This window comes from Centropristis striata, chromosome 9, assembly GCF_030273125.1.
Source record: "Centropristis striata isolate RG_2023a ecotype Rhode Island chromosome 9, C.striata_1.0, whole genome shotgun sequence".
In the NCBI taxonomy this organism is placed as follows: Eukaryota; Metazoa; Chordata; class Actinopteri; order Perciformes; family Serranidae; genus Centropristis; species Centropristis striata.
The window spans coordinates 11,067,780-11,081,765 of NC_081525.1; the positions used below are offsets into that span (position 1 = coordinate 11,067,780).

General features: G+C 37.1%; 1 protein-coding gene across 2 annotated transcripts in view; it reads left to right on the forward strand.

Moving 5' to 3' along the window:
- The window catches only part of szt2 (SZT2 subunit of KICSTOR complex), a 133,393-nt gene that overhangs the window by 10,291 nt on the left and 109,116 nt on the right, over nucleotides 1-13,986 (forward strand). For both annotated transcript variants that reach the window (XM_059341183.1, XM_059341184.1), the window contains exons 7-19: nucleotides 107-213; nucleotides 1,398-1,608; nucleotides 2,530-2,700; nucleotides 2,778-3,009; nucleotides 3,833-3,962; nucleotides 5,487-5,632; nucleotides 6,668-6,820; nucleotides 7,830-7,944; nucleotides 9,586-9,791; nucleotides 10,317-10,553; nucleotides 11,254-11,332; nucleotides 11,430-11,518; nucleotides 13,265-13,433. In XM_059341183.1, the coding sequence (XP_059197166.1) occupies nucleotides 107-213; nucleotides 1,398-1,608; nucleotides 2,530-2,700; nucleotides 2,778-3,009; nucleotides 3,833-3,962; nucleotides 5,487-5,632; nucleotides 6,668-6,820; nucleotides 7,830-7,944; nucleotides 9,586-9,791; nucleotides 10,317-10,553; nucleotides 11,254-11,332; nucleotides 11,430-11,518; nucleotides 13,265-13,433 (2,045 nt within the window). The remainder of the gene's footprint in view (nucleotides 1-106; nucleotides 214-1,397; nucleotides 1,609-2,529; nucleotides 2,701-2,777; nucleotides 3,010-3,832; nucleotides 3,963-5,486; nucleotides 5,633-6,667; nucleotides 6,821-7,829; nucleotides 7,945-9,585; nucleotides 9,792-10,316; nucleotides 10,554-11,253; nucleotides 11,333-11,429; nucleotides 11,519-13,264; nucleotides 13,434-13,986) is intronic.

Below are 13,986 nucleotides of genomic sequence, written 5' to 3' on the forward strand. Positions count from 1 at the left end.
TGTGCATTGTTAATCTTGATTGATCATCTTTAACACTGTTGCAATGTGACTTTACACACTTCACAATGAGAGTATGAGGATTAGTAATGTATTGTGTGTGTTGCAGGTATCATTATAATCACAGATGGAGTGACGAGTGTCCCTGATGTTGCTGTGTGTGAAACGCTGCTGAACCAGCTCAGGAGTGGAACCATCGCCTGCTCCTTTGTGCAGGTAAAGACGAAAGAAAACATCTCCATGCTCATAGCAATCGAACATCGTTTTTTGTCGTTTTTTGGTCATTTCCAGGCTCCGTACTTTAACAAACTCCTCCTACAGCTTTGACCCGATCAACTTCAAACTTGGTCAGTCCCATCGTAAGACCTGTTTGATTAAAACTTGTTTACAGTTTTCGTCTTTTTTTAAAGTATGTATTTTTGCCATAAAACAGGAAGTTGCAATAGCTTCAGCAAGTACATTTGAATCTATTATAAACCAATACAATTTATGTACGAAAAAAAGAATAGTGGTCCCAACCCTGAGCCTTGCGGAACCCCAAAGCTTTTCAATAATTTAAATGTATTTATTGCCATAAATCAGGAAGTTGCAATAACTTGAGCACACATTATTCAATCCCTCCCATATTTGTTACACGTGATGAGCCTTTGGGGCTGAACCTGTCGACATGTTAATATTGAGCGATAGTCATAGCACCCCCCAACAGGCAACAGGCAGTAACATGTGATATTCAGGTTTTACTCTGGGACGCCAAAGTCACGCTCAAACTACTCTTAAGTGCTTTAACGTCAGCATACATTCATACTCATACATACCTCCAATCTGCCCCAAATTTCTCATGCGTGATGAAAGTCCAGCCCTGAACACATCCACTATAGTCAATAATGATACATAATTATAGCGCCCCTCGTTGGCACCAGGAAGTAATAGTTTTACTTTATGATGTGCTGCTCCAAGCCGGTTTAACAGATCAACTTCAAACTTGACATGCTTAAAATAATTCAATAGCCGGTGTGAGTGGTTTCAATTTGAGCTAATGATTTACACTGTAATTGTATTTGTGGGTTTGTATTTTTTGTATATCAGTTGCCTTAGACATTTTTTGGAACTGTTTAAAAAGAGTAGTTGCACACCTCTATTCCAGTTTTGATCGTATCCGTGGGTTTATCCTGCTTAACTATTTAAGGTTTACCTGCTTTTGTAACTTGGGCGACACAGAAATGAGTAAAACTGAGATTTGAGGATAATGTTCAAATCATGCATACAGGAATAAACCCGAAAACCTGAAATGCTTGTGAGCATGGTGATGAACTCAATAACTCCAACTGAAATTTCTGCTGTGAGGTGTTCTGCTGAAGTCTCATACTGCTCTTCTTCAAATTGTCTTCATCATTCTCCAGGTCGGCGGTGCATACTCCTACGACTGTAGCTTCGGCTACATCCCCAACGTAGAGTTGATGAAATTCATCTCATTAGCCACCTTTGGCTCCTACTTGCCCAGCTGTCCTGATGTCGACCTGAACAGCCAGGAGATGAATACTTACCACAAGGCCTTCTTAACCTACTCCTTTCTCAACACCCCGGAGTCGATGAACTCTGAGTACTTCTGTGGTGAGACAGTGACGCATACTTTTAAATCTGGAAATTGAATTTATCTGTAGGTTATTACAAACAAAGTAATATAACTTATATACAGATTTAGAGACATGTTCGACAAATTAGTGTGATAAAAATGTCACAATTCTGTCACAGCTATACGAGAGAGCTTCTGAAAAGTTATGCACTTTACATGAAAGTTGGTTCTAAAGAAGGCTGCGTTTACTAATTGGCTTATTTCTGGAGCCATAGTACATTAGTACACTACTATTTGTAGAATTAGATTCCATCGGTGGCCTCAAAGAATTGTTTCAAACTTGTCTGACCCGCTTCACTCGCTGGCTTTTGGGGAACTTTCAGATTGTTTCTGTAGCAACTTAAATTCTGCCAGTGTAACCCAAGTTAATAAGGGAGATCAGTATTTTGGTGAGGGTGACCCAATTTAACCGAATACAATTAATCATGAAGCAAAAAAGTTGTATATAATCTGCAAATAAAGTACATTTGAAAATTTTGTAAACCAGTATAATTGATGTACTAAAGAAACAATAGTGGTCCCAACCCTGAGCCTTGAGGAACCCCAAATTAAATGTATTTATTAAAACATACTAATACATATTTCCTAGGTACACATTCATTACAATCATCATAAATGGTAATTGATTACTAATAATAACCACCATTTTAATTTGAAATACAACCAAGTACATTAAAAAAAAATCTTTCCTGGTCCAATTTTTCATTTTTTGACTCTGGGAAAGTGTGAAAAATGGTAACCTTTATTCAAATCAAACACATTTAGACTCTTTTACGGCATCTTCTTTTGCCATTAAAACATAGGTTTATTGGTTATGGTTTTATTGGTGATGGATATTATGATAATTATGTTGATGAAAATTAATCGGTCTACAGACTAACCTCTTGACTGTTTTGTAGTCTCTCAGCACAAACTGTTCAACGAGCACCTGGTGTCAGCCAGCGGTAACCCCGCCCTGGTCATGAGGAGGAAGAAGCACACGGAGAAGGAAGTCCACGCTCATTTAATCAGCGTGGTGTCGGTGCGGCTGAGGGAGGGCTACACCATCAGAGAGATCAGCCTCACCAAAGGTAAAGGCCTCAGAGATTTGACTGGTCAGGTCAACAAGAAAGAGCAGTTTTAGACCTTCAAGTCCTGATTTCTTCAGGTGGGACTCAGCTGGAGGTGAAGCTGGTGCTGTTATGGAAACACAACATGCACATCGAGTACCTGGCAGCTGCCTCGTGGCCGCTGGACCCCGCTAAGAGAACGACCAGGGTGGAGGTGACGATGGAGGGAAGCTACGACATCCTGCACGACATCAGCTGCACCCAGAGGAAACCCATCACCAGCCCGTACCGCACATCCGTCATCCGGCGCTTCTGGAACACGCTGCAGAGGTAAAAAATACAGATTCTGTGCACTTCCACCACCATCCACAACAATGATGCATTTGATAAATTGGTTCCAGCTCTTTTGTTACTGGATGCATTGTAACTAGGGATGGGAGTAATTTATCGATAATCGACTAATGGTTGTTAAGAATTTGGTCAATCACGTGAAATTTTTAATCGTCCATGTATTTTTTAATTTAAATTTTTTCTCTGACTCAGTATCACTGAACTGAAACACGGCCCGGCGTTCAGTTCTGCGGCCATACGTCAATAAGCCAATGAGCTGAGAATTAAGTTGGATAAAGCTACAGTTTGCAAACTGGAAGTTGCAATCACAATTATAAAACACAGATAAATATAAGAGTTTTAATTTGAGCAAAACTAGCTTACTGTATCAAACCTTGCTAGCATGAATTACTGAGTTTAATTTAATCCAAAACTTATTTAAACATGAAACACATTTAAATATGAAGATTAACCTCAAAAACTAACCTCATGCCTCTTCAGGGGCTAAAACATAAAACATTGAACTCCTTGACGTTTTCTTTACAGTTTAATCTAAAGCTGAGTGAGTTTTACGATCAACAGGAAGTCTCTTTTCGTCCTTTCAAAATAAAGGTGTCCGTTATCAAAACAGGCTTTTGCGCAGTACTGTATATATATATTTTATTTTGCCCACGGATGCATGTTTTTATACATTATGGAGTATGTATGAAAACGATTAATTGATTTATCGAACGTTAACGTTACAGATGCTCGAGTTGGCAGGTTTCTTCCAAACGCCCATCCCTAATTGTAACTGAACTACATTGTCTGTGTGTCCCTCCAGCATCAACCAGACTGATCAGATGTTGGTGCACCTCCAATCATTTAACTCAATTCCAGAGAACTACATGATTCCCGAGAGCACCAAAAACGGAGTTCCTCTCTTCTACATCCCCCCCGGCTCTACTACCCCGGTACTGTGCAGACCTTCACTGATTTAACTCAACCAAGAACCAAGAACAACTTGTCATTCTGGTCTAGGAGAGCAGTGTTCCACTAACTGAATCTATAGCTAGTAGAATGTATTTTGTATGTATTGTAGCTTTGTATAGTTAAAGTCTGTCTTCTATTATCAAAAAGCACACAGTTGTCTCCACATTGTCTTTCATGGTCCTACCACCAGGGGGCGCCAAAGTATGGAGTTCCACACACTGGGGCTTGTGTCTGCAGCAAATAGTGCAGAATCAACTCATGTATTCTTACAGTTCAGCTTCAGCATGTCACCAAAACTGACACAAATTTGACTGAAGACTGATAGGTCAGAAGATAATTCAGTTCAGGAATTTTAGATAATTTAAAGAGATGCCTTAACCCTCCTGTTATGTTTGTTTCTCAAGAACAGCAATAATGTTCATGGGTCAGTTTGACCCGGGATATGTTTAATTATCCAAAAATGTCAGAAACTAAAAAAATAAAATAAACATTGTTTATATTACTAACCATTTCAATCAATATTTAGTGCAATGGTGTTTTTTACCTCTCAAAGATCAGGTTCAATAAGGATAATTCACCGTTTTTCATAATAAATTCACGTTAAAACTTTTTTTAATGTACATTGGAAAGACCTTCATATAAAATAGAATGGTTTTATATGACACTGACTTTTTGAAAATTTCATTTTACATTTTGAATTTTTTACTTTTCTCTTTATGACATTTGTTATTTTATTTTATTTTTTACATTTTTAAACTTTCAAATTGGTCAATTTCCAACATAACGGGAGGGTTAAACCATCTTACATGCAGGTTAAAGAAAGGTTAATAGCAAAAAAAGTTGACTCATTTTCGGAGGTTACTGATTTTACTTTAATTTTAAAAGTAGCATTAGGATTGTGCAGTGGATTTAAAGATTTATTAAAGTATTACGAGACACCCTGGTTTTATTGGATTTTGTTGACAGCTGGAAAAAAACAGTAGTATCATAACCCTCCTGTTGCGGGTCAAATTGACCCATTTCAAAGTTAATTAAAAAAAATAGTTAAAAGTATTTTTTCTTAAAAAAAAAAAAAAAAAAAAAATTAAAATAATAATAAAAAAAAAACCAACGTCATGTAAAACCATTGTATTTCATATGAAGGTCTTTCCAATCAAAGTTTTAACATGCATTTTTTATGAAAAACGAGTGAATTATCCTCATTGAACTATGATCTGTGAGAGGTAAAGAACACCATTGCACTGAAAAAATGAACATAACAGTCGAATCTCAAACCTTAAAACGAAAGCTAGCACCAAGATTTCACAATATTACTTTAATGAAGGTGAGCTGTTACCTGCACAGGCTTTGGTTTTTCATATTGAACCAAACAGTAGCGGCATCGCCCCATTATGTGATTTATTTTAGACAACACTGTGGTCGACCTGCACATCACTAATCCTCTGAGCTTTCCTCCTGTATGTGTGCCACCTTTGACTGATTTTTAATTTCTTTTTTCCCCCAAGGTCCTGTCGTTGCAGCACAGCGGATCCAAAGACTCCTCTCAATCCCAGTTTGCGTCTTATTGGAAACCGATCCTCTCCATGGACGCCAACTTCTGGCAGAGATGGCTGCACATGCATCGCATCGCTATCATCCTGGAACACGACATGTGAGAAATGCAAAGTTGTGTTTTACTATTTAAAGTCAATTTGCAGGTAGGCCTGTCACGATAACACATTTTTTAGGACGATATATTTTCCCAGAAACTATGACTATAAATGATAGTATTGTGGAGTACATCCTTTTCCACAACAATTAAATTTTTAAATCTCAAGAATATTAAAATTTGGAACTGAAATGTGGAAAATAAATATTAAAACACCCTAGATAAATAAAACATAAGTTAAAAAAAAACCACTATCAAAACAAATAAAATAGACTTTTGGGCTCTGTTAACAGAAACTGCGACAAACTGAGATAAATATTATATTATTATGTATTATAAATAATATATAAACACCTGTTCCCGAGATTTTTTTGGCAATTCCTACTGCCTAATGCATCCACTGTAAGAGAGGCGTGGCTCCTTTAAAAGGCAGGACAGTCAGTGCTAACAGGCTAACAGTTAGCTCTGTAGCAGTACAGTGTGTATGTGCTGCAGCAACATGTGTTCACTTCGCGACCTCCGTTTGTTTACAACAAGCACCGGACACTCTGTGCACAGTTGGCGACGCCGTTTAATTTATGATCAGCGGCGGACACGTTGTGTCTTTATTTTCTGAGCCCACTAGATGGCGCTCTATGTTCAACAAAGCACTGAAAGCACAATTAATTACTATTACTTGAGCCTTTTTGTTTAAACCAATCGCGCCATCTATTGGGCTCAGAAAATAAAGGAAATACTTCATGAGGCTTCATTGGCACATCACTACTCACTATATATGTGTGTGTGTGTGTGTGTGTGTGTGTGAGAGAGAAGGTTGAGCGACAGGAGAGTCCACAAAAACTATCGCGTCCATTTTTATATATCGAATGATAAGTCGATATAATGACTATCGTGACAGGCCTATTTGCAGACACAGCCAACAGATAACAGTTGGACTGATATCCTTATGCTACAAATGCTTAGTGCTCAGCCTTATAACTGCTGTATTTGTTTAGCTCTGTTTTTTCTGGCGTTACCTTATGATTTTCCGTCCTCCAGGCCTGTCCCCAAACACTTGCACACAGCTGGAAACAACGGACGTTACAGCACCATCCAGTGTCGTATCTCCCACTCTGCCCTCACGTCACTGCTGAGGGACTGGAGCAGCTTCGTGCTGGTGGAGGGATACTCGTATGTTAAACTCATATACAGGTGAGACGACAGACAGCTGCAGGAAATAGCAGTGCTGATGGCTTCAATTTATTCACACTTGGATATACAACTTGGGGTCAAGTGCTAGAAGGAAAAATGTATTAGACCACCTTGTTTTCTCAACTAAAGGTACATTTGTTTGGACAAATATAATGATAACAACAAAAATAGCTGATAAGAGTTTAATTTAAGAGCTGATATCTAGACATTTCCCATGGTTTTCTTGATAATGATTTTGGTTATTATCAAGAAAACCATGGGAAATGTCTGGATATCAGCTCTTAAATTAAACTCTTATCAGCTGTTTTTGTTGTTATCATTATATTTGTCCAAACAAATGTACCTTTAGTTGTACCAGCCATTAAAATCAACAAGAAATTGAAGAATGCTGGATACTAGTGATGTGCCAATGAAGCCTCATGAAGCATTTTCTCTATTTTCTGAGCCCACTAGATGGTGCTCTTGGTTTAAAGAAAAAGGCTCAAGCAATAGTAATTAATTGTGCTTCAGTCCTTTGTTGAACATAGAGCACCATCTAGTGGGCTCAGAAAATAAAGAAAATGCTTCATGAGGGGGTGGTCGGTAGCGTAGTGGGTTACGCAGGCGCCCCATGTGTAGAGGCTACAGTCCTCACTGCAGCTGGCCCCGGTTCGAGTCCCGCATCGGACGGCCGTTTACTGCGTGTCATTCCCCTCTCTCTGCCCCCTGCTTCCTGTCTCTCTTCAGCTGTCCTGTCCATTAAAGGCATGAAAAAGCCCAAAAAAATACATTTAAAAAAAAAAAAAAAAAAAAGAAAATGCTTCATGAGGCTTCATTGGCACATCACCACTGGATACTAACTCCGAGATCAGATTAAATCCTCGGTTTTCTCAAAGTAAATCCCACTGTTTTCACACGCCATAAAAAAGTAATGTGTCTGCGATTTTGTGTAGTCCAGAGGGTTAAAAAAAGTCTGTTAAAATAAAATTCAGTTAGTCAAATTTAAAAACAATGAATTGTTTTTCTGCAGTTCGTCAGACCAGCCTCCCACCTCCTTCTACCTGGTCCGTCTCATCTCCAAGACGCCCTGCATGGTTCTGCGTCTGGGCTTCCCTATTGGTACTCCAGCTCATGTTAGAAACAAGGTACTGAGAGTCAGGGACACTATGGGCCTTTTTTAAAGGTGAGAATGTTCAGGGACCAATGTGTCAGACAGGTGAAGGTTGAAAGATGTTAGATATTTGAAATTGTGCTTAAAACAATGGTGGGAAGTAACTAAGTACATTTACTCAAGTACTGAACTTAAGTACAATTTCGAGGTACCTATACTTTACTTTACTTGGGTATTTCCATTCTATGTAACTTTATACTCCTACTTCACTACATTTTGAGGCAAATATTGGACTTTTTACTCCATTACATTTAGTTGACAGCTTTAGTTACTTTTCAGGTTGAGATTTAACATAAAAACATCATAAATTAAAATTTAAAGTGATTAGAAGTTTTCTTAAAATTAAACCTCATAACAGTATATTGAGTAGTAGTATAACACCGTAAATTGGTCCATTCTGCATAATAAGTACTTTTACTTCAGATTAATGTTTTGAATACTTTTTCCACCACTGGCTTCAAACATAAGTGTAGAAAATAAGATAGCAGCAGGCACGTGGTAATGATTGAAAAAACAACAGACAATTTCTGGAAGAGTGAACCTAAACATTCAACATCAGGTAGAGTTTACTGTGTATAAATCTGTATTCAAATCAGATAAAATAAGAGAAATATTACAAAGTTGAATTGTAATTAATTGTAACCCTTATGTTGTCTTAACTTTCTGTATACACCACAAAATGACCCACCTTCACTAAAGCCCTTAAATAAAGCAGCTTGATTGAATTTTAAAACCCAAATCTATTTTGCATGAAAAAACAACCTGTCATTCATCACAAACCTTGTGAATATTGCGGTTTTCCCTCTTACAGTGCAGAAAAACTAGATTTAAGTGGAATCCATTTGTTTTTATTACAACACACCTGTCATAATTGGTTTACTGTTTTACTAAAGTAGAGTTTAATTTTACTTCTACAGGCACTGCATAGGTGTAAACATAATTTTTTTGCAGGCATGGTTTTGTATGGTTTGGTTGTCAAAAATGACCCTTAATACAAGATTTGTACTTGGTTGTTTAACAGCTTTCAAGGAAATATGAACAAAGACAATGTTTTACTTTTGAACAAATTATTAAGGGGGTTGACTCTGCTGTTAAACATAGTGGCTGCTCATTTTTGACCCTGAAGACATCACAAGGGTTGAAATTGATTTGTTATATGATAATACTTTTCTAATTTTTAGGACAAATTGCAGGCTTTCTGCTCTCCACCTGCTAAAATATTTGCTTTATTTTCACTCAGTCTGTTAAAAAAAATGTTCAAACTGTCATCTAACTAAAACATTATGACAAATGAATCATTTTTAATTCCATTTATTGGTCATTAGTTTCATTTCAAAGCACTGCAAATTGATATTTAAGAGCTTTTTAATGAATACACAGCTGTTTGAAACTAATTAACATACCTGAACAAGCTCAACATGTGTGGAAGTCAGAACTGTAACATCTGCCATCAACATTTGGCTTAATTTTTTCTTTAAACTGGCGGCTACATTGACTGAGCAACCCGTTTATTTAATGTGTAAAAAGCTCTCGGCTCAATCAGTGGTAAACACAGACACCATCTGTACAGACTGTTTAGTGTATTTTGTCCTGACATTTGTGTGTTCTCCATCAGATTGTAGACGAGTTGAGAGAGCAGATCCTCAAACTCCGTTTCCCTCATCGCGTTCAGAACAAAGAGGCGACTCCGAAGACCAAGAGGAAGGTTGTGGGTCATCCATCACCATCCAAATCTCCCTCCATCCCTGCTCCCAAACCTGCTCTGTCAGACAGACCCTGTGTGGTGGTGCTCAACAAGCCTCTGGAGAAACTGCTCATAAGGTCAGTGATGATGCATGATAGCTGCACAATAAAGAGACAGACAAACACAAGTATGCGTTTTTTCTTGCATTACAGGTACATCTCAAAAAATTAGAATATCGTGAAAAAGTTCAATATTTTCTGTCAATTATTTCATAAAGTGAAACTCGTATATTATATAGATTCATTACACATAAAGTGAAATATTTCAAGCCTGTATTTCTTGCTTTTTTGGTGATTCTGGCTTACAGATAATATAACACAAAACTCAGTGTCTCAGAAAATTAGAATATTGCATAAGATCAATTAATAAAAGGATATTTTAAACACAAATGTCAGGCTTCTGAAAAGTATCTTCATTTCTATACACTCAGTACTTGGTTGGGCTCCTTTTGCATTAATTAGTGCATTAATACGGCTTGGCATGATGTATGAGTTTCACTTTCTGAAATGACTGACAAAAAATATTGAACTTTTTCATGATATTCGCATTTTTTAAGATGTACCTGTATGTGATCCAGCTGATCAAGTGCGGATGCTTTGCAGGTATGAGAAGCTGCCGTTGGACTTCAGGACTCCGTTCATTTTCAACATGGAAAACTTTCCTCAGCCCTCCAACAGCACTGTCCCCCTCAGTGTGGCAGCCAACCGGACGGCCTCCTCCACCCTGGCTTCTCTGTCCCGCTACTTCCTGCACCAGCGCTGGGTCTGGGCCGTGCAGAGCAGCCATGGGCCGGCCGTGGCCATGCAGGCTGTCGCTCACATACTGTCCATGCTCTCAGAGTGAGTAGAACCTGGCCTAGGCCTGTAGGCCTGTTTGGCTGCAGGTGCAACAAGCAGTTTTGTGCAGAAGTGCTCCATATTGTGCATCTATATATATACACATATATATATATATATATATATATATATATATATATATATATATATACACATATATATATACACATATATATATATATATATATATATATATATATATATATATATATATATGTATATATATATATATATATATATATATATATGTATGTGTGTGTGTGTGTATATGTGTGTGTATATATATATATATATATATATATATATATATATATATCTTGATTTTGTTGTGGAGAATCCTAATAGACGACAAGAGTTTCTTAGAAAGACAGTATCAAAAAACAGATACACTCAAGATACTCAAGATACACAAACAGGTCCTTGTTCCGAACAGCAACTGCGCAGTTTTCTATTGCTTGTACTATTATACCTAATGTTCATGCGTCGAGTCTCATGATTTCCTGTTTTGTTCCAAATGACACAGTGGGATTCCTAAATCAGAGCTGCTCATATCTTAATCAAGCAGCTTTCCTGTACAGAGAGACTCTGACTGTTGGTCAAATTCTGTGTGTTTGTCAAATCATATGTGATGCATTTTTAAACTGCTACATGTCTGACATTTTAATACATCTTCAAATTAATTTCCACGACAATGTCTGTGAAGGATCCGCACATCAGAAGGCTTTCACTTTGCTGCCAGTGGAGAGGGCATCGTTAACATGGTGATCGAGCTGCCGATGAAGGTAAACCTCACATCTCAAAACACTCAACAATGAAATATTCCATTTGGTTTTTCTCTTCAGTGCTGTTATGTTCATGCACATTTCTGTCTGTTTTCAGGGCGTGTCGGGGGAGACGGACAGAGAGAGTCACTCATGTATTGTTCAGTACATCCTGTTTCCACCTCACTCAACATCTACTAAGGACAGGTAAGACTGTAATCACCTGTACACCACACCATACTTAACCCTTCGATGAACAACATGTTTACTCCCCTTCTAATGCACAACATGGGTCAAAAATGACCCGCATTCATTTCCCATGTTATTTAATGATTGCTGTGTGTTTCTGTGCTCTACCTTTTGATATCAACTTATTTTATATATATTATATATTCCAAGTATTCTTTAAATATCTTGTTTTCGATCACAACAAATAATTATTTCCATTTAGCCTCTCATACTTTATGAAGAAAAAAAGTTTTTGTATTATTACATAGCTAACTATTTGGCTAAGTAGCTTGCTAAGCTAAGTACTTAGCCAAGAAGTTAGCTAGGTAGTTAGCTTAGCAAGCTACTTAGCTAAGTAGTTAGCTCAGCAAACTACTTGGCCAAGAAGTTAGCTAAGTAGTTAGTTTAGCAAGCTACTTAGCTAAAAAATTGATATGGGTCATTTTTTACCCATGTTGTGCATTAGAAGGATAGTGACACAAAAAGGGATTTTATTAAAAAATTAATAAAGGAAAACATAACATTTGGATGTATGATCATCAAAAACAAACTATTTGAGGAAAACCTGGAATACTCAATGATGAAAATAATTTATTGCAAAAATATTGAACATAAGAACTATATCGGGTCACTTTAGACCCATGTTGTGCATCAAAGGGTTAAAGAATAATGGGGTGCCACGGTTATAATAGCTTTAGATTTTTCATTAGTTTCAGGTTGTTTTTTTTAATGTTTGTTTTAGTTTAGTTTTTTATTAGTTTTTGTTTTTTGTTATGGGGTATTTGTTGGGTGCGAAAAGGCCACAATAAATTTAGCCTTTATTTCTTTGCCCTATCCATCTGAGCCCCAGTATGAGGTTATTTACTCTTGCAGTTGGAGTGAAGAGCTGAACTTTCTGAAGGCGATCGACTCAAATAACCGTGTAACATCCCAGTCTCAATAAACACATTTACCAGTGCTTCCTGTATGCAAAAAGTTGACAAAAACGGACATTTTCACTTAAATTTTAGTTAGTTTGAGTTAGTTTTGTAACCACACAATACAGTTTCAGTTGTTTTTTATTTTTATTTCAGTTAGTATCAAAAGTAAAAGTACTCGTTATGCAGAATGGTCCCACTCAGATTGTTTTATATATTATGATATTGTTATTTTTGATACATTTATGTAAGCAGCATTTTCATTTTTTAACTCCTTAATATACTTTTATGTGGTTTAATTAAAAATAAATGTCTAATCACTTTAAATTGATGTTTTGATGTTTGTTTTTTATGTAAAATCTCGGCCTGTAAAGTAACTAAAGCTGTCAGCTAAATGTAGTGGAGTAAAAAGTACAATATTAACCTCTAAATGTAGTGAAGTAGAAGTAGAAAGTTAAGTAAAATGGAAATACTCGTGGAATACTAATACTAATACTAATGGAAATACTAAATTGTACTTAATTACAGTACTTGAGTAAATGTACTTGCTTACATTCCACCACTGGATATGAAAGCACCAATGAAGGTGCTGTACAATTTTGAACGGAATTACAGTATGTCTAAGGCCAGTTTAGGAGGAATAAATTCTCTTTACGGTCAATAATTGAGTCCAGTAAAGTCAAGGAAGGAAAGAGTGGGAAGCAGTCTGAATTAACATGCTGCTTTTCACTCCCACGTAAAGCCTGCATACCTTCATGAGTGATTGCTCCAAGTACATGTGTCACTCTCTTGTCTTTTGTCTTTCCAGTTTCTCCACCGATGACGACAACGACACCGAGGTGGAGGCTGTGGATGTGGACACGGAGCTGAACCTGGTGACAGAGTGCTGGGTGGAGCCACAGAGCGGCTTCGTGATGAACTGCATGGACCAGCATCGTCACTTCCAGGGCCTCAAGTACCAGGAGATACCTCAAGCGGTGCGTATAACTCCTCAATACAGCAGCTAGTTCATCCACAAACTCTGTAGGATAGAGTTGATCTAGTGTGGATCTACCTGCAGAGAGCTCAGTTTGCTGTTGTGCTGTCACATCAATTTATCTGAATGTAATGTCGTCTGAATAAAATGGCGTATTAGGGCCAAGTATGAAAATAAATAAATAAATAAGGAACCGGGGAGGGGAGTAATATTTCAAGAAAAAGGTTGCAGATTTATGAAAAAAAGTGCAAATCTATGAGAAAAAAGTAGCAGATTTATGAGATTAAAAGTGGCAAATCTACGAGAAAAAAGTAGCAGATTTATGAGATTAAAAGTGCCAATCTATGAGGGAAAAAAAGTATCAGATTTATGAGATTAAAAGTGGTAAATCTATGAGAAAAAAGTAGCAGATGTATGAGATTAAAAGTGGCAAATCTATGTGAAAAGAGTATCAGATTTATGAGATTTAAAGTGGCAAATCTATGAGAAAAAAGTATCAGATTTATGAGATTAAAAGTGGCAAATCTATGAGAAAAAAGTTGTGCATTTATGAG